Source organism: Phoca vitulina, unplaced genomic scaffold (genome assembly GCF_004348235.1).
Source record: "Phoca vitulina isolate PV1807 unplaced genomic scaffold, GSC_HSeal_1.0 scaffold8, whole genome shotgun sequence".
Taxonomy (NCBI): Eukaryota; Metazoa; Chordata; class Mammalia; order Carnivora; family Phocidae; genus Phoca; species Phoca vitulina.
In genome coordinates this window covers 51,099,416-51,122,828 of record NW_022589711.1, presented here as the reverse complement: position 1 = coordinate 51,122,828, position 23,413 = coordinate 51,099,416, and the positions used below count along the sequence as shown (strand labels likewise).

The 23,413-nt window shown below is 40.7% G+C and overlaps 1 protein-coding gene across 1 annotated transcript in view; it reads right to left on the bottom strand.

The window, feature by feature from the left end:
* The window catches only part of ATP13A5 (ATPase 13A5), a 107,659-nt gene that overhangs the window by 35,144 nt on the left and 49,102 nt on the right, over positions 1–23,413 (bottom strand). The window contains exons 14-24 of the mRNA XM_032406261.1: positions 22,444–22,505; positions 20,599–20,749; positions 18,211–18,297; positions 17,367–17,523; positions 14,921–15,038; positions 11,337–11,461; positions 10,360–10,520; positions 8,191–8,316; positions 7,013–7,092; positions 4,554–4,596; positions 2,537–2,646 (exon numbers count right to left, since the gene is read on the bottom strand). Coding sequence (XP_032262152.1) covers positions 2,537–2,646; positions 4,554–4,596; positions 7,013–7,092; positions 8,191–8,316; positions 10,360–10,520; positions 11,337–11,461; positions 14,921–15,038; positions 17,367–17,523; positions 18,211–18,297; positions 20,599–20,749; positions 22,444–22,505 — 1,220 coding nt within the window. The remainder of the gene's footprint in view (positions 1–2,536; positions 2,647–4,553; positions 4,597–7,012; positions 7,093–8,190; positions 8,317–10,359; positions 10,521–11,336; positions 11,462–14,920; positions 15,039–17,366; positions 17,524–18,210; positions 18,298–20,598; positions 20,750–22,443; positions 22,506–23,413) is intronic.

The following is a 23,413-nucleotide window of genomic DNA, read 5'->3' as shown; positions in this document are numbered from 1 at the left end:
AAACACTTTGTCAGTGGATGGGGTACCCGAGAAGGAAAACCTTAAAAGCCAAACTAGTAACCGCTTTCCCTCAGGCATGATGAACAGGTTTGGGAGAGATGGGCCAGGATGCGTTGGCCAGATGTTTTCCACCAGGCCGTGAGGCACTGCCATTTGTTTTCAACACAGAGACTGGAGCAGCACTCAAGCTGAGGAGGGGCCAGCATGTGAAGCCTGGACTGATTTCTCACATAAACTTTGTGGTTTCATCTTTTTTATCCTTTTGTGTGTGCCTTTCCAGAAAAATGAAAGCACCCAAATTCAAAGGCAAGTGCAAAAAGCCATTCTGAGGAAAGTATAAAGGAGGTTTGCACGGGCCTCCAAAATTACCGCTATTCCTAATGATGATAAATTTTAAGAAGCTAACTCATTTAGTTATGCATTCCACAACCATTCATTGAATGTTCTGATGTATCCAGCTTAGTACTGGGCACGATAATATGGAAATGAATGAGGTACAGTCCTTGTCCTGAAGGGCTTCAATGAGAGCAACAAGTCAGTCATGTTTCAAAGGATACAAACGAGAACCTGTGGATCTATGCATCTAAAACTGTACCTCAATGCCCCTCTGGAGTATGTTTTCCCAGGAATAAGCATGCATCAAGGATAGCAAGGGTAAAATGAGCCTAAAAGAGCTGAACCATATCTAATTTTTATGAATCTATGAAATATAAAAGTCAAGAGCTTCTAACCTGAAGTCTTACTAAGCCATCTGCCACTAGAGAAATTTTACATCATGACTTGGATCTTAAAACACTACATTGCATTCACAAATGCATTAGGTCACATGTGTGAGACAAAACATCTGAAGTTCAAATGCCACTGCCTTTTGGTTGTATCAAGTAGGCACTTTGTGTAACTGTCCAAGAGTTTAAACTTCCTCCACACCTGGTGCTCCAGCTTACCCTCCATAACTCCCACCTGAAAAGCTTCCTACCAACTGGGCTATTGGGCTCCTGCACTCTCCAGTTAAAACCCCATTTCTAAACATGGCTCTCCACTTCCCCCACCTGGAATATTCTCCCACCTCCTTCCTATTTACATACATCCTGTCCATCCTTCAAGTTCCAACTCCCCTGCTGAAATCTTCCTTCCTGGCTTAAGTCATCAACCTGAACTGCTAGAACAATTACCATATTGTTTGGGCATTAATGTATTAAAACTAATTTGTTGAGCACTTCTCAGTTATCAGGCAGAAGATTCTCCATTTTGTGACTATATTTCTATCTATCTGGACCTTTACTGGGATGTGAATCCTCCAGGGCAAAGATTTGTCTCATCCTTCATCCATCACATTTCCAAGCACAATATTTTAAGAAGTTCCATGAGTTGCGTTGATGATAGAAACCATGATCTAGGGAGAGGGTCCTGGGCACTCTCATTTTGTAGTTACCTTGATATGAACCAAAGTTAAGATAGTAGAGAGAGTAAGGAAAGGGTTTGGAGAGAGTCTTCGAAAGACAGATCAGGAAAACACAATGCCTGCTTGGCTATGGGCAAAGAAGGGAAAGAGTTCAAAGCGTTCTGAGGTTCTCAGGGCTCGGAGGACCAGAGAACACAGGAATTAGGAAAAGGAGCTGCTCTAGAGGCAGGGGAGGTGCTGATGTTTCAGGGTGTGGAAGGACACAGGTACATGCACCCCGGGATCAGGGAGATGTGTCAAGCTGTCTCACTGCTATGCAACCAGACACGGACATGGAATTTCAAGACTGGCACCTTTAGGTGAGTGATTCCTGCTAGTAATTGCCCATTCAGATGCACAGATGCACCAAGGGACATGCTGGAGAACTTCATGATCATCCTTTTTGAATAAATCTCAAGTTTTGGTGATGTCTTTCAGACCACTGGCCATGAAGATAGACTGAAGTTACCCAGCAGTGTTATAGGAAGCTACAGGTGAACAAGATTTGTGAACAAAATATAAAACCTAATGTTTTGTTCTTAGGTACATTTCAAATATGAGTAGAGACAAAATCAGCAATGAGAATCGAGGCGAGGTGAGGGAGGTACTGAGAAAATCAGGTCTTTAATTCCTTCCCCTTCCCTCGAATATAGTCTTTCATGTGATCATTTTGGATATTCGCCGACTTGTATCTTGGAGAGGTAACACTATTTGGGGAAGCTATCTGATGCAGTGTTCCCTTTATGCTTCCTCACCCACCCCAATCCCAGTGAGGAAGTTTCCACTATGCACCCAACATACAAAATAAGGGAGAGGAGAAGGAAGAAATGCAATTGGTTTTTAAATATCAACTCCACCTTTCAACTATCCACATGACATCACCTTTCATCCTGTAAGCCTCAGCAAAAGTCACTTTTTGGGTGGCTTTTACCAGCATTCCCAAGCAGCACGAATGGCCCCTTCACTGGTGCTCTGGTAGCACTTTACCCATACCTCTGTTGTGAAATTTATCGCTTTAAATTATGGTTGAGTTCTGTCCAAAGTCAGATAATGATCCCATCGGTCATGAGGGTGGAAAGGGAAGAGGTGGCTTACTTTATGAGCTGAGGCACGCACTCGATGTTGGCAGTTTTTGAGGTGAAATGGGAGGCCACAGACGCCTCCTGCTCTGACAGCGAAATGCCCGCGTGAGCCATTTTCAAAGCCTACAATGATAAATCCATGTTACACCCAGGACTCCTCGGGCCAGGCTCTAACTCTTCAAGCACCATGAGGCTATTCTTTACATTGTCGAGTTTATAACACTGTAGCCTTCCAGCCCCAGGTCTGTGCTTATGCTGTCCCTCCACCTGGAGTACCCTCCCTCTCCTAATCCAGGAAGTCATTAACTAAGGAGGCAGCAGATAAACAATGATCCTGAGGTAGAAGAGGGGTGGGTGTGTTCTTGTGTGTGTGCATTGGTTGTGGGGATGTAGATGTCATAAGAAAATGGAAGCACTCATTCAAGAAGTCCATGAAAAAGGTGACAGCATTTGGGTGGACATTTGTGGGGGGCCTTCCCTATCACAATTCTTACCACTCAGCAGGCCATCTTCACGAACAAAAGGAAAAGTATCTAATCCCCACTTTTCCTGGGTGGCCTGATCTAGCCAACCAGCTAACTGCTGGGATGAAGTACGGGGCGTAAAGCATCTTCACTGGAGACAGGGACCAGATCATACACATCATAGATCATTCCAGACCATGTGTTGCCTCACTAAAATAAAGGCTGATTCATTCTCATCAAGACTGGAAGCAGCCCAGAGAGTGCACAGAGCAGACAGTGGCTAATTAACAGACCAGCAAGTTCTTAATCCTACAAGAATTGTATGAGCATAAAATGGGATTTTGTACTTCTGTGGTTCTGTAGTACTGCAAAGTATCTTGTTACCATGAAATTCCTGTTCGATAAGTATTAGAATATTTGCTTTTTCCTCTTTTCTTCCTTAGTATTTTGTTTCTCTATTACATATTTTAAGACCATCTACTTTATGTTTGGGTTAATATTATGCAAGATTCTTTCCCCAACCAGATAATGAATTTTAGGGAGGCAGAGACTATGTCCTTTTTAACACTTATTAGTTCTTTTGTTCTAAATTCTACGTAACTATGGGAATGGGTACTCATTTTAGGTTTTGAAGAGCAGACTAACAACTGGCTTCTCATGAAGCGTAAGGTAGAAAAATTTATAATAGATCTTTAAATGTGAGCACAGTTTTTCACAGAACTTTGAAGAAAATATGTAAAAAGAAAGTAAAACAACTACCTAGATCTTAAGTATCTAATAGGCTTTGGAAATACAAAGCAATTTTCTTCAGTTTTGTACTGAAAATATTTTCTTATGTACACAAATCTTCAAGGTAGGCTACTGTTTCAACGTATCTTCAAAACTCAGAATCTAAAACATGTGCTGCCTTCTACCGTGTATGGGAAGTAATCTGCTGAGAATCATTAATTTAGGCTTGTTATAGTTTGTAATAGCCAAATAATTTGGTCTATGATTTCACTGATGGTAAGAATTTGGGGTTAAAGCCAACTTTTAGAAACTAACCCTGGAGAAGTTTAGCAGGAAAAAAAATGCAGTTTATACATAATTCAAAACTTTAAATCATCCATTTCAAATGTTTTTTTTCACTAAGCCTTTACCAAGTTGTGTGACTTCAGGCAAAATAAATAAATAAATAAAAAGAAAAAGACAAGAAAAGAAAAGAAAAGAAAAGAAAAGAAAAGAAAAAGAAAAAAGAATTCACCTCCCTGATTTTCACTTTTATTTGATAACATGAGAGATTTAAACCAGCTCATCTTGTAAAGTCCCTTCTGGGTCTGAACTACAAGAGTCTAAGTAGTCTCCTTGTCCTTTTTATCCTAGGAGTTGTCAGAAAACAGCGGAAGTGGCTCATCCGGCTTTACACCTCTCAGCATTCAGCCAACACTCGGGTGTGGGGAATGTAAACAGCAAACTGATGAAGTGATTGCTGGCAGAGTGGTGAAGAGACAGACCCCGGGGAACTGTGGGGTCCTCAAAAGGGACAGTAGGGAACCACCTCCATTGGTTGAAGTCATTTCTACTCACCCCACAGTCATTAGCCCCATCTCCACACATGGCCACATAGTAACTGTAAGGGAAACCATGAGAAAAATTAATGCCTTAATGCCTCACTTGGATAATTTTCATCACAACCAACTCACATGCAATGTGTGTGTGTGTGTGTGTGTGTGTGTGTGTTTTGAACACACGTGGAATCAGGCTGATGGAAAATGACTTGGAGAGTTATATTCCTGGAGGAATAAGGTCATTGTATTATTTAAATTGTTTCAATCACATAGAAAGGGTAGTGATTCTGCCAAAGACATCCACCAAGATGATTATACATTTCAAAAGAAGTCCTGGGTGATTGTATCGACTATGGATAAGCTTCAGAGCATACAGCCATAATCACACACTTCCTACCCCTAGCGCACGGATACAACCTAATCCATCTGTGATTTGGTGGCTGACACCATTGAAAGTTTAGAGTTTAGACACTAGGAGGAGAAATGCGTGGGAAATGGTTGAACAGATAGAACCAGAGATATAGACACATAATCTTGATGCACCCTGGAGTGATATGAGATAATGTGCTGTACTGGTTTGATGCGCAAACACAACAATATAAATAGAAGAGTAAATATAAAGCTGTTGCAAAAGAAAAGGAATTTCTGATGCAGGACACACTCTGTCTTCTCTTATAGGTAAATAATACATTACAGGTATTGATTAATGGCAATACTATTAAAGGCTCAGAGACAATTTGCCAAAAACACACAAAACAACAAAATCAATACAGGCAAAAAATGAAGTTCTCAGACAATTTCCTTATTATTAGTTGGCACATAAGAAATGGTCATTTTTATAAGTTGAAAATTGTCAAATGTAAACTAACTCATGAGGTTCGACCTAATATTTGGCTGCTAGACATGAAGATCCCCCTATGAACATTTCATGTGCTCACGTGTGTGTCATGACTACACACATTTGCTGAAGTGGCTTCCTTTCTTCAAGCTTGAAGCACCTATTTAGTCTTTACAGCACACAAAGAATCTTACATCTTCTAGTGTTTCCTGAATGCAGGCAAGAACTTGAACAACCTTATGTGCATTGCCAGTGATAAAGGCAGAAGGAGTAAGATGGGGAAATTGAGAAGACAGTTCATTCTGAGGTAGCATCTATCTTCCTGAATTGATTTTTCTTTAAGGGAATATAACTTTTCAAAAGTAAGCATATAAATTGACAAAATTTCTTAGACATTTGAGAAGGGTAAAATTACTTTCTTCAGCCACTATCATATAATGACCATGTAAGTAAAATAGTCATTTTAGACACCGGTTACTAACCCAGCCTCAATGCATTATGGGAGTTGATAGGCAGTTTCTTAAAACTTCTCTAAGAATGCTTTGGCAACAAAAAATAATAGTGAAAGTCAGTCTCCTGATTTTACCTACTACTTCTTGGCAATTATGTGAAGTTTCACTGTTCTCCTTTCCTTTTCACTTTCCAGAAATCTGTAGCCCAGAAATTGTAACATTCCCAGAAAGTTATAGGTAGGTCTGGTCTCAAGAACTATTTCATTCTGATGTGACTCAGTCATCTATACTTTTTAAAGGACATAAGAAAGGACTTTTTTTTTTTTTTTGGCCTCCATACCCAAACCCAAGCAGGGTCAGATAAAGTGAAAATATCACTCCACCTCTTTCCTAGAAGACCTGAAATCATTCACATATCTTCTAATGGACCAACCTTAAGTAATTCCAGATGATGACTCACACGCTTCCCCATTTTTCCTGTTCTGAACTACACAAGCCCCTATTTTTTCTATTCTCCACATTCAAGCCGAGAATCTTCCTCTAAGTTATGCTGTAGAGGCCACAGAAGGAATGCTGTCTGGGATAGACAGCTCCCAAAATGGAAGGTCTCTGTGATTGCCACTTCTTGGTATTCATAATGTTGTATAAAGCACTTCCTTGAGTGGGGGCTGGACCTAGTGACTTGTTTCTCATAAAAATAATTTAGCAAAAGTAATGGGATATCACTTCTAAGATGAGGATATAAAAAATACTGATCTCTCTCTCTCTCACTCTATCTCTTTTTGCTTGCTCACTCTTGTGGAAGCTAGCTACCACACTGTGAACTGCCTTATGAAATGACCTATGTAGCAAGGAACTGTGGGTGGCTTCTGTCCAACAGCCAATGGAAAACTGGGACTCTTAGCCCAACCACCCACAGGATCTAAATCCTGTCAACAATATGCAAGAGAGGCTGGTGGCAGGCCCCTCCAACTCCAGCGCTGAGGGAGCTGCAGTCCTGGCAGACACCTGATGGCAGCCTTGTGAGAGACCCGGAGCCAGAAGACTCCATTCAGCACACCTGGATTTCTGACCCATAGAAATGAAAAATAATAAATAGTGTTATTCTAAGCTACTAAATCTGGAGGTAATTTGTTACACAGCAATAGATAACGAATACACTCTCCTCTTTCAAGCAATAATACTTACTTTAATTTTTGAAATTCTTCAACAAGACTAGATTTCTGTCCAGGAGACATTCTTGCAAAAATGGTTCCATTCACCAGAATCTAAAGAGAAAAACAACTATTACAATAAGGTTAGGATGAAGTACACTTTTTAAATAAAAGAACAGCCCTGAAAATCATTCCTGGCCACTGTTTGAATATAGCCTTGGGCAGTATGTCATTAGCCCAAATGTCAGGACAGGGAGAACGGGGACTCGGTGCTTTACTATTCAACTTTCACTTTCATCCCCCATCACAACGTTATGACTTCCTTCCAGGCCATTTTTCTGAGATGGGATAACCTTGAGTTAATAACTGGAAAGCAGCAGAGCATATAGGACAAAAATGCTTAAGGAAATATAGTTCTTTTTACTAAACACCATCTCCACAATTGCAGCATAGGTAAAGGAAAAGAAACAGATGAAGAGTGGAGAACCAAGGTTCTATTCTCAGCTCTGGTCCAACTAGCTGGGCAAACCTTCCACAAGGGACCTTACCTCTCTGAATCTCAGCTGCCCCAACTCCTCAAGGAGGAACTGCACTAACAGCTTTCTAGAAGCCTCTGGGGTCGAGATTCAATGGTCCTTGACTGGTAAGGCAACAGAATTTTCAAGAAACTGCTTACAGATGGTTGCTGCCCTCAGCTTGTGCTCCACTTATCTCCTTCACACTGACAGTACAACCCTGCATGGCACTATTTTTAAATAGACACGCAGAGGACAAGATAACAAATGATTTTGAAAATAAACCATGGGCTTTTGTTTCCTGCTGCTGTAATTTAAGAATCCAGACAGGACGGGGAATAGAGCTCAGCCTGACATTGAGTTGGTGGCTTTCAGAGAGGCTGACCCACAAAACAGGCAGCGCATTTGGAACTATTTGGAGATACTCCTTGCTGGGGAGGGAGAGATGGAAGAAGGCTGAGATTGGGCTGGCCATGAGGGTGAGGAGCTGGACCAGAGCTCAGACTCTGAAGAAGGGGTCATGCACATATGCAGGACCAGGTAGGGCTAGAGAACTTCTGAAGGAGCAGTGCCCCTTTGGGGATGTTTATTCCCCAAATCTGAGATAACCTCACTGATCATCACCTTCACTTCTCTCTTCTTTTTTGACTCACTAATTTGAGAGCAAAACAAAACATTTCATTTCACCAGTACTTACTTTTGGAAGCAAGCTGTTGAAATGCTGAAATATCACTTGGTATGATTTCCCACTCATTGCAAAATGGTAACAGCTCCCTCTTGCTCCATCAGGCACTGAACTGTTCCCAATGTTAAGGTAGGTTTCCTAAATTTAAAAGGGCATAGTTTCCACATGGGTTCTCAAGGAATGTCTCTGCTTTCCTGTGTTTTATGGAAGGAAGTGTGTTTAAATTACATAACGGTGGGAAGGCCAGCAAATACATAATGTGTAATTTGTCCATGGAACTTAGACTCGGATAAAGAAGACACTCCTAATGTCCTCCCCAAATTATATGAACATATGAGACATTGACAACATAATGCTTGGGATCTTGTCCTAGGAGATAATACATGTGATATTAGTCTACTAAGGAAATCCTTCCAAGGTACCAGTTAATGATTCCAAGGAAGAGTAGAAAACATTCTTTCCTTCTCTTTCTTCTCCTCTTCATGCAGACTTTTATTTCCTAACATCTTTTACCATTCGTTCATTCATTCATTCACACATCATGCCCCAATTTCTTCCCTGTAAAATAGGAAGACTCCTTCTTTGGAGCCTAACTCCTTATAGCACTTGCCTTTTCCCCACCTCAACAGGTGACACGTTCCCTCACGGTGCCCAGCTCCTCTTGCATACCCTATGTGCCATTGCACCAGTTCGACTCCTTTGCTGAAACCCTTTCTCTCCTGCCCTCCACCTATCAGTGTGTCCCATCACTGCATTCTAGCCCCCCCAGTCAGCCCCAAGAAAGAGCCCCAGTGAATGCACATGCACTCATTGTGCCAACAGCTGATCACGTTTTTTCATGCAACATTTCTCAGAGGTCCTTACATTAGTGTAAGACTCTGAGTTCAAATAGTGTAAAAGGTGAGAAATTTTTTTCATTAGAAGGATCCATCTGAGGGAAAGCATTGTTTTGGGAAGAAAAATATTTTGATGTGCTGAATTGGGAGGCAAAGCAATACACCCCTCCCTTTCCATCCCTCATTGCAAAACAGCCAACAAAAGATATGCTTAAAGCATTCCACATGAGGTAAGGACAGAATTCCTCTTGTTCTCACTGGAAAGCTGGAGAAGGAAAGTGTGGTGGGAGGGAGCCAGAGAGGACGGGAAAGCCTGAGACTGTGATGTGACTTCTCCCAGCAACAACCAAAAATTCAGTAAAGGTATTACACAGGTGAATGGGTAGTGTGAGTGGACTGTTTGTTAAAAATTAGTGAAGACCTGAGTTTTATCACATAATGTAATTGAGGCAACATGCATTAACACAGAAGCAAGTGAGTTTGCAAGGAAATAAGCACCAGAAATCTGCTGAAAACATAGAGAGAGCTGCCATCTTTTACAGCCAATGCAATGGGGTTTGAGCCAAGTAGGGGCAAAGTCACTCTGTACAGTTGTGCAGTTTGTATACTGAACAAGGCCTACTCTACACTTAACAATCCAAGGGGCTGGTCAGTCTTGTGGAAGGGAGCATTTTTGTAATTTACCACTTGGAGGACCATCTCCTTGAACTCACATATAGGCAGAGGTGCTACATTTAGTGATGGGATGTCAGGCTGCAACTCATTTTCTTCACAAAATCATAGGAAGCTTGCTATCTAGAGAAGCCCAACACCTGTTAACTTCATGTCATGGGCACAGCACAATCTAAATACCCATGGATCTGGGTGCAATCAGACAGACTTAAATTTTATTTCCTGCTCTGCAACTTGCCAGTTGTGTGTTTTGGGTAAGCTTACCTTGCTGGGCCTCAGTTTTCTCATTTGCGAAATGAACAGTTTGTCAACTGTATAGGCTAACTGCGAAAATCAAATGGGAAATACGGGTGTAAATCATTGGTTCTCAGCCATGACTGCATATCAGAATCTTGGGGAGAAAAGGGCTAGTGCAAGCTCCTAGCCCAGAGATTTGGATTTAATCAATGAAGCCTTGACACTGGAAGCTTAAAAACTCTTCCAGGTGATTTTTTTGCACAGCCAGGGCTGAGAAGTACTGGTGGAAATGCTAAATGCTTTGCAAACTGCAGAACTCTGGACAGCTGTGAGGGGTTTTGACCGTGGTGACTTCTAATGCTGAGAGAAGGCTGCTGGGACCAGGACTATATGCCATCAGCGCAGGCCACCAAGGGGCTTTCTAACATTTGCTCACACTCTTCTCCAGTCCATTCTCTTGGTTCTCGACCAGCTGCCAAGTCACAGAGGCAGGAACAAAATTTTCTGGTTCATTGGCTTCGACAAGGATCACTTGGCTTCCTCTAGGAATCATTTCAGAATTCTTTGCCACAGTAATGGCTGTTTGAAGGTTGTCACCTAGATGACAAAGAGAGTCAGCTTGTTTTCTGTATAAATCTCTCAGCAGCCAGAACTGAGCTCTGCCTCTTCTGAGTGGCCATACCACATTGCTGGTGCTGTTTGGGGGCATTTCCCTCTATCTGCTTTATTTTATAACCATTTGGTGGGTGGAACCTCTTGCCTAAGCCTGTCTGTCCCTAGTGGTCAAAATCTATGTCTGTATCTCCCTCCCACAATAGCATCATGTCCTGAACATTGCATATTTCCAAAATAAGCACGAATGAAGAAAGACATGGTTAAGCACTTTATGACAGATCTTCAGGAGACTGACAGCCCTGAGCAGTGAAGGTAACACAGGCCCACTCTCATAACATGGAACCATCCTTGGAACATGGATTATCATCAAGCAGAGAACAGAACACTGAAAGCTGAGCCATGCTTGCGTTGGATCAGCATATGCCATGCCTGCCCCACAGACCTGAAGGACAATCCAGTAGAGTCTTTACACCCTTTCCACAGAAGTCTCACTGAGGTTCCTGATGAGCACATATCTATTCTTGTGTTTAAACATTTATGGTGAGCTGACTGGCACTGTGCCAAGCCTGGGTAGGGAGAGGGGACATTAGACATAGAGAATGAAGTATGATCCCTGCTACCAAAGCTTATGGTCATGTTAGGGCTGCTGCTCATGTGCCAGGGTAATGGGAGCCCAAGGTAACAAATGACAGCTAAGCATTTTTCCTTTTCTCTCAGCCACATGAACCCACTCAGCTCACATGGTCTTTTCTGATTCCTGGGATACATTGAATGTGTCAAGCCTCCAGAAACACGCACCAGTAATCATCACCGTCCTGATGTGGGCTTCACTCAGTTCCTTCAAGACTGGTTTGGTTTCCTTTTTCAAGCGATTCTCCATTATGAGAAGTCCCAGAAATGTCATCTCTGACTCTGCCTTCTCTCTTTGGATTCAGGAGAAAATCAATTTTAAAACTTATTTATGTAGTCTTGACAGTTGAACTTTATTTTTTCCTTTTAAAAAAATTTCTAAGTTTTATCAACATAATACATGCATATGTTTTAAAAATCAGAAAGAACTCAAAGCTTATGATGAAAACCAATAGTCCCTATCTCCACACCCCCTCACCCCTTCTCCTTCCCAGAGGCAACCACTTCTATATCTTTTGGCAACTTCTCCCAGTTTCAACTCCATTTTTAAAAACAATGTGCTTATCTACCAATTCTTCTGTTGGTTTTTAAAACTTTTGTTAATTATATATATATATATATATATATATATATATATATATATATATAGTTTCAAAGACCTTTTTTTGACCTTGTAATCATTTTAGTTAGACATTGATTAAGTATGTACTGCATATGAGATACCATGGTAATAGTCGGATATGGAATCATTCATTTCAACCTCCATCCGTAACCTCCAGAAAATACATGACATCAACCAAGCATTTGAAAAGTGTTCAGAATTTGAAATTGGAAGCTTCCTGTCTAACTGGGTTACATTCATTATGGGGACCCTCTCCTCAGGAATGGAGTAAATGTCAGGTGACTTTTTAAAAAGTAAATGTGGGGGCCAAGATCTCCTTCTTAATCTCACATTGTTTCTTTTTCTGTCCAGAGAGGAGTTAATATTGCAGAAGGAGAGGGAGACCTAGGGATCTAACCTTGCTGTGTTCTGTCAATCAACCCCGATGTTGGGTCCCGTACCACCTCCATCTTCCACAATATGTGACAGAGCTGAGTCTCAGCCTCTCAGGTTCCACAAGGTGAAGCAACTTCCCTCTCCCGCCATCTCTCTCTCTGACAGGGTGTAGACTATGCTTTTTCCATCTGCTGATTCAGTTGCCACTCCCCCCCCCACTTCCTTCACATTTTAGGGAAACACAGAAATCTCTCATCTGCACTTATCGCTTGTCTAGTTTTCTTTGATATTGTTTCTTTTCTATCGTGTTGGTGAAACTTGGGAGAAAGAGGAAATAAACACATGGTCAGTAAGCCTTCTTTAGGAGAAAGATCAGAGATGGATTTCTTGGTGAAAAATATAACTCAAACTTAGATGGGAACATGGTAAAGAAACTTCTCTCCGGGGGCACTTGGGTGGCTCCGTTGGTTAAGTGGCTGCCTTCGGCTCAGGTCATGATCCCAGGGTCCTGGGATCGAGCCCCACATTGGGCTCCATGCTCAGCGGGAAGCCTGCTTCTCTCTCTCCCACTCCCCCTACTTGTGTTCCCTCTCTCTGTCAAATAAATAAATAAAATCTTAAAAAAAAAAAAAGAAACTTCTCTCTGGAGTAGAGAACAATTTACCAAATCTTCATTCAAAAGTCCATTCACCAAATAACTACTCTGTTTTAGACCTTATAGTAGGCACTTCAGTGAATACTCAAATAATTAGATATGAATCCTGCCTTAGTGATCTCAGAGAATATTATAAAAGAAGATATACCTAATACAGATTGTGTTAAATTCCCATCATTTAACTTCATGAGTTTCTATTATAAATTGGACTAATATTTTCTAATTGGCTAGAACTAAAAGAAAGATCCAGACATCTTCTCACCAGTTTATTCTGGTTTTGGTCTCTATTTTACGACTCTTCCCCTCTTTCACCAATTCAGGCACTTAGGCCTTTTGCTACTCTGCAACATTCCCAGCAAAATCCTGTGTCAGGACCCTTGTGTCCACTCTTCCTACTGCCTGCAATGTTCTTCCTCTGGATATCCACATGCTTTGCTCCCTTATTTTATGCATTTCTCTGTTCAAATGTTACCTCCTGACAAGACTCGCGGATCAGTCCATGTAAAATGGCATTATTATCTATCTCCCCCAGTTAGGATATAAGCTTCTGAGGGCAAAGATTTTATTTTATTCAATTCTGAATCTTCAGTGTCTTGAAGAGCATCTCACACAGAGTCAAGCTCAATAGAAATTTGCTAAACCAATGAAAGAGGGAATTTTGATAAAGTATTTCTGTTTTCTAGTTTGTTGTTTTTTTTTTTTTTTCTAAAAAAAAGGAAACTCTTCTACTTCCCTTTTATGATACCAGTCTTTAAAGAAGTTTTTGATTCTCCTGATTGGGAAACTTTGCTGAATATAATTTGATTGTGCTAACACTCAAAACACTTTTCCTTTTCTCTGTTTGAAAATAGCAAATAAATTTTAAGAAGCATAATAGGAGGTTGATATTCTCTATGAAAATCTGAGATGGTTAGTAATCTAGTACATTGTATCATCACTTTCTTATTTTGTTATATTTATAATAATGGCTATCTCTCTAGTGACTTTTAAATGAGAGCATCACAACTGTACTAGTATATGGCAGCTGGGTGGTGACTAGCCTTGTCTAGCTACATAAATATTTTTCTTCATACATAACCCTAGCTTTTCTTATTAAAATTTTTTTGTCTTGAAGTTATAAAATCCTGTGTGTTATGGGTCTTCATGCTTGCTTAAGAATAGCTAACACCTTGAATATTAAATCTGAGAGTGCCATTAATTTATTTCAAAATGATCTTTGTGATTCTATTTAGAAGATTAAAATGTCGTGGCTGAAAGGTTCCTTAAAGATCATCCAATCCTACACTTTAGAGATGAGGGAAATAGACACAGTGTAAGGAAGGAACAATGATTCCATTAGAGCTGAGGGACAGAGGTTGTAAATAGTTACACTGAACCAAGGATATCCACATCTTATGCAAAGGTGCTAATTATATATAAATGAGCGTCTCTCTATCAGCAACACAAAATCAAAGATGATAATGCATAGATAATTTGTTAGTCAATGTTCCACATTATTTCACTATTCCTTGTCTTAGACAATTCAAAAATAACCTTTAAAAACTGAGAAACATTTAAAAAAAAGAATCTGCAGATTATCCTCTAATGAGGACAACTTATACCCTTAATGTAATGAAGAATACTGAATTCTATTTCATATAACTCGCACTCACTACCTCTCCAGATCTGAGGGAGGTGTACTATTGAGCCCTGAAAGAATCCAGGTCTGAAGGATGCAGGAAGTCTGACACAGTGCCCATTGTCTCCTTCTTTTAAGGAGATAGGACCCCCAGTCACTCAGCCACATAATGTTCCAAGGCTGAAGGAGTGTTGGTTATTTTTGATGGGATGATGGAACGCAGGGCAGAGATAGCTCACGGATGTCTGGGAGTCAGAAGATCTGGACTGCCATCCTTGTTCTACCACCAACCAGCATTGTGACCTCAGCAAGTCTTTCCCAGTATGGCTTAGAGTCACCTATTTCCAAATTAGGAGATTGGATGAGATGAGTCTCCATCTCTAGGAGGCTTCCCTGTGATTTGAGCTGTCCTGGCCATCTCCAGCATTCTTTTACCTGATGTACACAGAGCTTACTCTAGTGCCGATTTCTGAGTTCCTTACCGGGCTAATTTCTGTACTTCTGAAAGCTTCTCCATCTTCAAGTCTTTATGGGCAAGGGCAATGACACGGAAGCCTTGTGCTGTATAATTCTTCAGTTTCTGTGGGAAATCCTTGGGTACTATCAAGTGAGAGGAAAGAGGTAAATGTAAGGTCACATTGAAGGCTACCCAGCTCCTAAACAAGACTCTGGGATCCAGTCACTGTCCCTTGTTTTAAAACTCCAAAAAACACTTTAATAGAAAAACTACAGCTCCAGCTAAAAGCCACAAACAACTCCATCAGTGTGCTCTTATTATCCTGACAGAAATGAATGCCAAAGATACACTGGTCATTAACTGGGTGTCAAATCCACTGGTTGGGTTTAGTAAGGACAGGCCTCAGGACTGGGTCTACATGGGTAAAGTGAGGGAAACAGCTGATCCACTAGACCAGGAGTCAGCAAACTACAGGCCAAATCTGGCCCATTGCTTGTTTTTGTAAATAAAGTTTTATTGAAATGCAGCCATGCCCATTTGTTTACCATCTATGGCTGCTTTGGGGCTGAGTGGTTGAGACCGATACCATGTGGCCTGCAAAATCTAAAGTATTTTCTACCTGGCTCTTTGCAGAAAAGCTTGCTAATCCCTGCTTTAGATGACAGATGATACAATGCCAACATTTGTGTATTTTGGTATAGTAGTCATAACTAATATTAAAATATTGATAAAATTTTACGGTTTGTAGAATACCTATAAGGGTATTAGAAAGAAGCACAGCATAATGGAAGTATATAGTGTCTTAGGTAGCAAAACACTTGATTTCTAGTCTCCACTCTACTGCCAACTAGATCTCTGACTTTGGGCTTGTTAGTTCTCTCTTCTATACCTCAATTTCCCCATCCATAGAATGAGGGGGTATGGAACTCTATGTTCCCATTTAGCTCAGACTTTCTGTAGTTCTAAAATGTTCCAGGGGGTGGGGATCAAGGAAGATCTTGGCTCTCTCCATTTCTTAAATACAGGGGGAGAAATCACTGCAGTCATTATTAGCATATGTCAAAGATCTAAGGTAAGGACAATAAGAAGAATTGAAAGTGCTACCAGAAGGATGAGAGGTGAGAAGTGACAGGCCGGAATTATGCAAGACTGTTGAATCACAGATCTGTACCTCTGAAACAAATAATGCAATATATGTTAAGAAGAAAAAAAAAAAAGAAGAAGATAGCAGGATGGGAAGAATGAAGGGGGGGAAATTGGAGGGGGAGACGAACCATGAGAGACTATGGACTCTAAGAAACAAACTGAGGGTTTTAGACGGGAAGGGGGTGGGTGGATGAGTTAGCCTGGTGATGGGTATTAAAGACAGAACGCTCTGCATGGAGCACTGGGTGTTATATGAGCAATGAATCATGGAACACTACATCAAAAACTAATGATGTAATGTATGGTGATTAACATAACAATAAAAAATTTTAAAAAAAAGAAGAAGTGACAGGCCCAAACCCTCACGATAGAACAGGGGCAATAGTCACCAGTTAAAATTTCAAGAAGATACTTGTATCTGTGAGGGTGAAAAAAAATTAAACAGCAAAATATAGGCCATCAGTCTGTGAAAGATAGAGTGGTAGAGGTAATGGGAGCTCTGAGAAAGATCAAAGTCAGAAAAAAGGGGCTGCTTCTAAGGTAAAAATGGCTCTAAGTAGAGGAAGAAGTTAAAGCAATCATCTGCCAAATCTAGAATTGTGTGCACAAGCTGATGGCTATCAGCAATCATAAGGAGAATATAGATGAAAATCAGGAGAAAAAGACCAATTTTATCCAAATGAACTCATTTGAATGCAACAATATTCTTACAAATCTGGGCTGCCGCTTAGAGGGTGCATATGTTTATAAGACTAAAAAACAATACAAATCAGCTGAAAATCTAGCCCAGAAAGATGAAATTGCTGTGAAAATGATCAATTACATTGCTCTAATACCATCTAATTTACTCTAATCACTTTTTTTCCTAAGATATTTATCTTGTCTATATTCTCCTTCCATTGATCTGCACAAGGCCCTTACATGGTGACAGCCCCCAGAGGTGGTGGGCGGAGCCTCCCAGCTGCAAGATAAGTGCAGTATCCAGACCTGTTCCATTGGCTCCCAGTGCATGTTCCTCATTCTTACCCTTCCTGGGGACCCTTACGTCGCTTCCTGTTTTCGCTCCTGATGTTTGCTTCACATCTCCTTCCCTGATACCCCATTGTAGCTGTACTTTTCTGGATGGACCAAAGCCAGATATATACTCTCTGCCTGTCTGCCTTGAAATTCTCACCACTGCCTTATCAGATCTACTGGGCCCACTTCTCGCTCACTGAGAAAATAATCACCTCCACATTCATTGATTTAGACTTGTGTATTTTATGTATTTGGGCTTCTAAAATATTTTACCTCCTGAAAGAGAACAGGGTCAATTAAATGAGTACCTGTTTCAGACTTGCAGAACTTGGCCAGCATCTCCGGGGCACCCTTCATGTAGACATGGAAGTGATTCTCCCCTGCCATCTGAGCAACCACAGACATCCTCTGCAGACTTGAGGAAAATGGAAACTGACGCAAGATGGCTATGGCTTCCACAGGACTCTGTGAGAGCACCAAGAAAGGGGAGCATAAGATGCCTGTAAGTGAGATTTATTAGCAGGTGCACACCAATAAACAGGGTTTGCTATGCAATGAACCCAGGGACATCATGAAGTGGTGTATTTGTCATAACATTGATACTTTTCTGCCTGTCTCTAAGGCGATTCTTTCTTCAAGTTGTCTGGTCTGCAAGTCCCTTCCCCATGGCTGCCTAGAGAAATCCTAATTATCTTCCAGGCAAAGTTCACAGGTCACTTCATCAGTGGTGCTTCTGTCTCTCAAAAACAGTATTCACTCCCACCTCTGGACTCCTGCAGCTCTTTCTTCAGCCTTTATTATAGCACTTAGCACATTGTCTTGCACTTATTTGCACCTATATGGATTTTTCTACCCACTCATGTATTCCTCCAACACAGAGCCCAACACATCTAGCTTTGAATTCACTCTATCCGTTAGCACATAGCATAGTGCTCTAGCATACATAGGCACTCTGTGAGTGTTTGTTGAATAAATTAAAGGACAGATTCATGAATAAATTAAGGGATATATTTAGGAATCAAGGAATGAGCAAACTTATGGACACTGTTAGGATAAGGCAAAATAATAGGAATATAAAAATACGTGAAAGTCAGGGGAGATTTACCAGTTTAAAGGAGAAAGAGCCATCTGCTTTAAAAAAGCAAATCATACCCAACTGGCTTTTGGTCCTGGTTTTATTATGATGTTTGAATCTGACATCCCAAATTTGTAGTAGTCTGCATTGCAATCTTCCATTATCTGTTTTGAAATGAAAATGTTCATAAGATTCCTTAGAGAAAAATAATAAGAAAGAAATATCTCTCATTTGCATAGTCCTCGAATCTTTTCAAAGCCCCTTTCACATATTTTCTCTTCTAGGCCAATTATCTGAATACCATCATTCTCAAATTTCTGTTGATTGATTTATATTAAGGACCTTATTGTAGAATGTCAAAAAGCCAGAAATATTGTGACTGTAATTTAAGTAGTAATTGATTCAAGAAATGCTAGCTACAGGCCAATGGCTCTTCCTGAATGGTATGTCTAGTAACTGGACGAGAGTTTAAGTAGAGATATAGTCTCCAATAGAGCTGAGCACATTAGCCCTTAGATAAGTTAGGGTTGGGTCTTGAGATAAACATGGGATTATTTCTTATTCCATATCTATGTTACTAACCTAATTGCTTAGCTAGAGAATTAGCAAGTTAGTTGCTAGCAAATTAGAATGCACGTTTGAAAATAGTTTGTACTCTTTGGATGTTACAACAGTATAAATTATACCATCTGAGAAACCAATATTAACTGAAAATACAGGAAAGGCTATCCATTGTACAAATCAGAAAATAGGAGACAACATCTGGCCTCTGCCCTATCACTCTCCTGTTTAATCTTGGGGACATTACTCCATTTCTCCAACTCTCAAATTTCTTCCGAAAAATATTCTGATATCCCTTCTAGCGCTAAAATTCTTAGAGTCTACAAGGACATTTCCCCTCCCCCTTATGTTTAATGAGAGGTTCCTAATCACCAAAGGATATTTAACGGGAGACTGCTTCTCACCCAGCTTTAAACTCAGCAAATCACCTTGTACTTTCATGCTTTGTTTGGGGTGGATACCACTGTTCTTAAAGACAGTTCTTTTTACAGAGCTAATACTAAAGATGTATGTCCCCACGCAAGACCCCAACTTGTATGTTATTTGTACGAACATATCAACACCCCTCGATGGAGAAGAGGCACTGTCAGAACCAGGATCAATGTCACATACAGTAATAATGACCCTAAGCAGATCATCATTGTGTCAACTCAAATGATGCTGCTAAGGACATTATTTGTAAGGATTACACTGATTCTTCCCTCATTAAGATCCAGGAAAGTGATTACTGCTTTGTCTTTATGTCAAAAATTTCTCCATAACAAATGCTCGAATTTTAACTTACTGATATCAGAAATTTCCCTCTTAACCAGGTTTCCTCTTTGATTACTTTGCCTTCTAGAAAGCTACAATTTTCCCACTATACATCTTTAAATTAAACTTTGTGAGGTGTATTTCATGTCCCTGCAATCATTTGTTTTCATCCCTTCACCATTCTGTTTAAATGCTGTCCTGTAGTTGATGTATTATTGTCAGTAGCTTTAAAACATTTTTTTTAGAACAGAATAATATAATTAATTAAATAGTGAATGACTGAGTGCCCTCCCCTTGTTGGGCACTTTACAATGCAAGCAGCCCCTGTAGTCTCATAGGCTCAGTGCTTACCCCAAGTCTGCGAATGAGGCATCATTATCATAAATGCACACATGAGGTAAGAGACTCAGAGTCTTGGTTCTGGATTTGGGGTCATGTAGCTAGAAAGTGGTGGCGTTGAGAGGTCTGCCCACCATGTCACAACAGCCACCAGGATGGTTTTATACCCTTCAGCTGTCATTCATACTCAGATCAGAAAACTAAACTGGTTGAACTGGGGGACCTTCACTTTGGTGTCTAGACCTATACTATCTAACACAGTAGCTACCAGCCATTTGTGGCTATTTACATTTAAATTAATTAAATTGAATAAAGTTGAAAATTCAGTTTCTCAGTTGCATAGCCACATTTCAAGTAGTTGATAGCCACGTGTGTTTAGTGGCTAATATACTGAACAGCACTGCTTTAGGCTACTGTTTCTCTGAGGGTGTTACGAAGATTAATTGTACCATGTTGTGGCCTGTCAAGGTTTTGTGGTCAAGTAGGTTTGGTAAATGCTGCATATCATAGTCACTCTTGAATATTCACAGTGTACCGCAATATATTAAAGAAATCCTGTAGTTAAGAAATCAACTTTACTTTCTTAAAATGGCAGTTCCCCAAATTATTTGATCATGGAACACTTTCATGTTGCAATCATTAAGAGTTCTTTGGAGCAGAGGTTGGGAAATTCAGGCAGAGTCAGACCTTCACTCACATATTGTTATAAATCTTCTCTGGGTTTCAATCAAAGTTAGAAAAGCTTTGCCACTCCCAGTAAGGATCTCTTCAAGTTTTTCTCATTTAGTTGTACCAAGAAACTATCACCTTACCCAGGCAGTGCCCTCAAACATTTTGACATCCAGTGGGTCTCCCTGGATGGTCCCATTGAGGAGGACCAGGGAGTGGCAGCTGGCCATGGCAGCACACAGTGGGCTCCATGGCAAAGCCTTGCCTGAGGGAAAGCTGTGGACTTCCTGAAAACTGATAGAGAAGATGATTAATAAGGGAAGGTCTTCAAGAAAATCATTTTACACATTCTGCCCCTTAAATCTTACCAACATAGAGTTTTAATAATACTCAACTCTTAAGATCAAATTCTTCCATAGCTCCCCATCCCCTATATGATAAAGCCTGAGCGCTTGGATATAATCACAGAGACTTCTGTCAGATTATTGCAGCCAGGACCTATGGTGGGAGTAGTAGTGGAAGGCTCAGACTGACACTTGCAAGCTCTGCAGAGTAGGCTCTAGAAAGCCACACCCCCAGGCAAGGGGTCTCTGGGCCAGTGAAGTAGCAGGGATAGGAAGGAAGACTGCCTGCTGGTTTCTTTTTCCTTCAAGTAAAAGCTCACCTCAAATCTGAAATGTTTCTCATAACTCAGCCCTTTGCCCTTTGTCTTATTTCCTGAAACTCCTGTCATGGATTTCTAGCATCTGAATGAAGCTCACTTTCCTCTATGACAGTAGACTGGCTGGGTTTACATTCCCCTTCTCCCATCTTACAGCCAAACAGTAACTGTATCCAGTTTTCTCTATACTCCAAAATCTTACTTGGGGAAAGGGAAGGAGAGGAGGGGTGAAAGCTGCAAACATCCCATTCCCCTTTCACTAGTCTGGCCAATAAAGGGCAAAGCAGTGCCTATCTGGACAAAAGCCTGGCCCAGCCATCTGAGCAACCAGGAGTTGAACCACATGAGTAGGGTTGAACCCAAGTATCTTCTGCAATGTCGCACTGCCTGTCTGCTGTTATCATGTGCCAGAGCTATGCTTGGCCCCATCACTGTCTTGGGGAGCTCTTGCATGACTTCTTCAATGACAGAGCCTCAGCCATGTTTGGAGCCGAGGTGGAGTATCCAGAGCTTAAGAGCTGAGGGATTTGCACTTAGACTGAGAAGGCAGAGATCAGCCCCACAGAGAAGGGAGCTAGGGCCCTCCCTTCTCTAGCTCCATTCTGGGGTAACGTCTCTGTGATTGCTCTTCCCCCTCCCATGGCCAGCTTTTAGCCCATGTCTATAAAAATTTTAGCCATATATGCTTCAAGATTCTATTTCAAGTGGTATCTCTGTCAGATAGTTTTCCCCATTCTCTTCATTTTCAAAATTAATTTCTACCATTTATCTACTATGTTATTCTAAAATCCAGGAATGTGTATTATATCAAGCAATCATTATTGTTTCTTCTTCTCCATTCTGTTATGTGTGCCTTAATAGTAGCCCTTTCCACAGCCTGTGTTGTGCATAGAAGGTGGGTGCATTTGTGCCTTTTTTTCCCATGAGATGTGAGCTCCATGAGGGAGGGGACAGAGCTCTTCTTTTCTGGACTACCCCCCCCCCCCAACCACCACCACCACCAGCCCACTAGCCACCAGCAAGTCTTTGCTGTTTTTAATTAAGCACAGTTCTGATTTCACTTTTTGTTCCTCTGTTTTATTCATTCAATTTCTTACTCATCCAACTCATTCTATTTTTCATGTGGAGTTTGAAGGTCTACTTTCCCTGTCTGATTTTGTACTTAGAATTCATTTAATTTAACAAATTAAAATACTTGGGAACTAGTTCTAGTAAATTATTATATATATTTTATGTGACATTCACCCCTCACCACTGGGAGGATGGATCTGAGTAGCATGAAGATAGCCACACCAATCCCACATTCCATCTTCGCTAAAGTGCCTACCGGTTGTCAGCAGTTGGGACGGTCCCCCAGAGGTCCAGCCCATCTTCTGTAAGAGTGCCAGTCTGGAATAAAACAGAATTGGTGTTAACATAAGATTTAGAGCTTTTAATTATATCATGACTTAAACAAAACCCAAGCTCCCAAGAAATTAAAGTAGATCTAGTTGTTCAAAGCCCTTGCTTGTAGACATCAAATTTTAAATCAGAGAAGGGTACCTGAAGGAAAGATTCAGCAAGTGACAAATGATTCCACAAAAGCCTATGTTGATAATTAAATGACTCTAGATACTAGTCATCACAATAAAATGTGAGTATTTTGTTTTTGTGTGTTTATTGTTGTACTTGCTGTTGTTAAACAAGAGGCGTTCAGTGAATGGAAATCCAATAAGAACAAGTGCGAGTTTGACTTTTCAGTTGGCACCTGCTGTCTTTCTAAAGCAGAGCTCAGAATTTTTTCTTTCTTTTCGAGACTATTTAGTTTATAGTCTGCCATCTGGTTCATAGCAATTTTCTAAAATATGGGTGATATGGTGACTGTCCAGATTGATAATGAAATGTTGATAAAGGGCTTTGAAAACTTAGAGAGAAATGAAGTGCTAATAATAAATATTCATTAATGCCCATGAATGGGTTTTATTGTTAGATCAAGAGGGAAATGGTCGGGAGATTTGTTTGCTGTATTATGAGGGAGTATTTGTCACATAATGTAACAGAGAAAGCAACATGAAACTAAGTACTATCACAGCACTTTGAATTTGCTCATTGCTTCAGAGTCCACTATTAATTACCGACCCCAGTGTCTTTATGCAAGAAGCCAACTCCCAGAGTAAGCACGAGGCCCCACTGCTTCAGCGCTGTCAAGGCTGAGCAAAGCACTACCAAGGGCTGGGGTGTATCCCTTTTCATTACTGACGCCCAGGTCTCTGTCATCATTCTTTTAAAAGTCATTTCTGTATTAGACAGTGAATTTT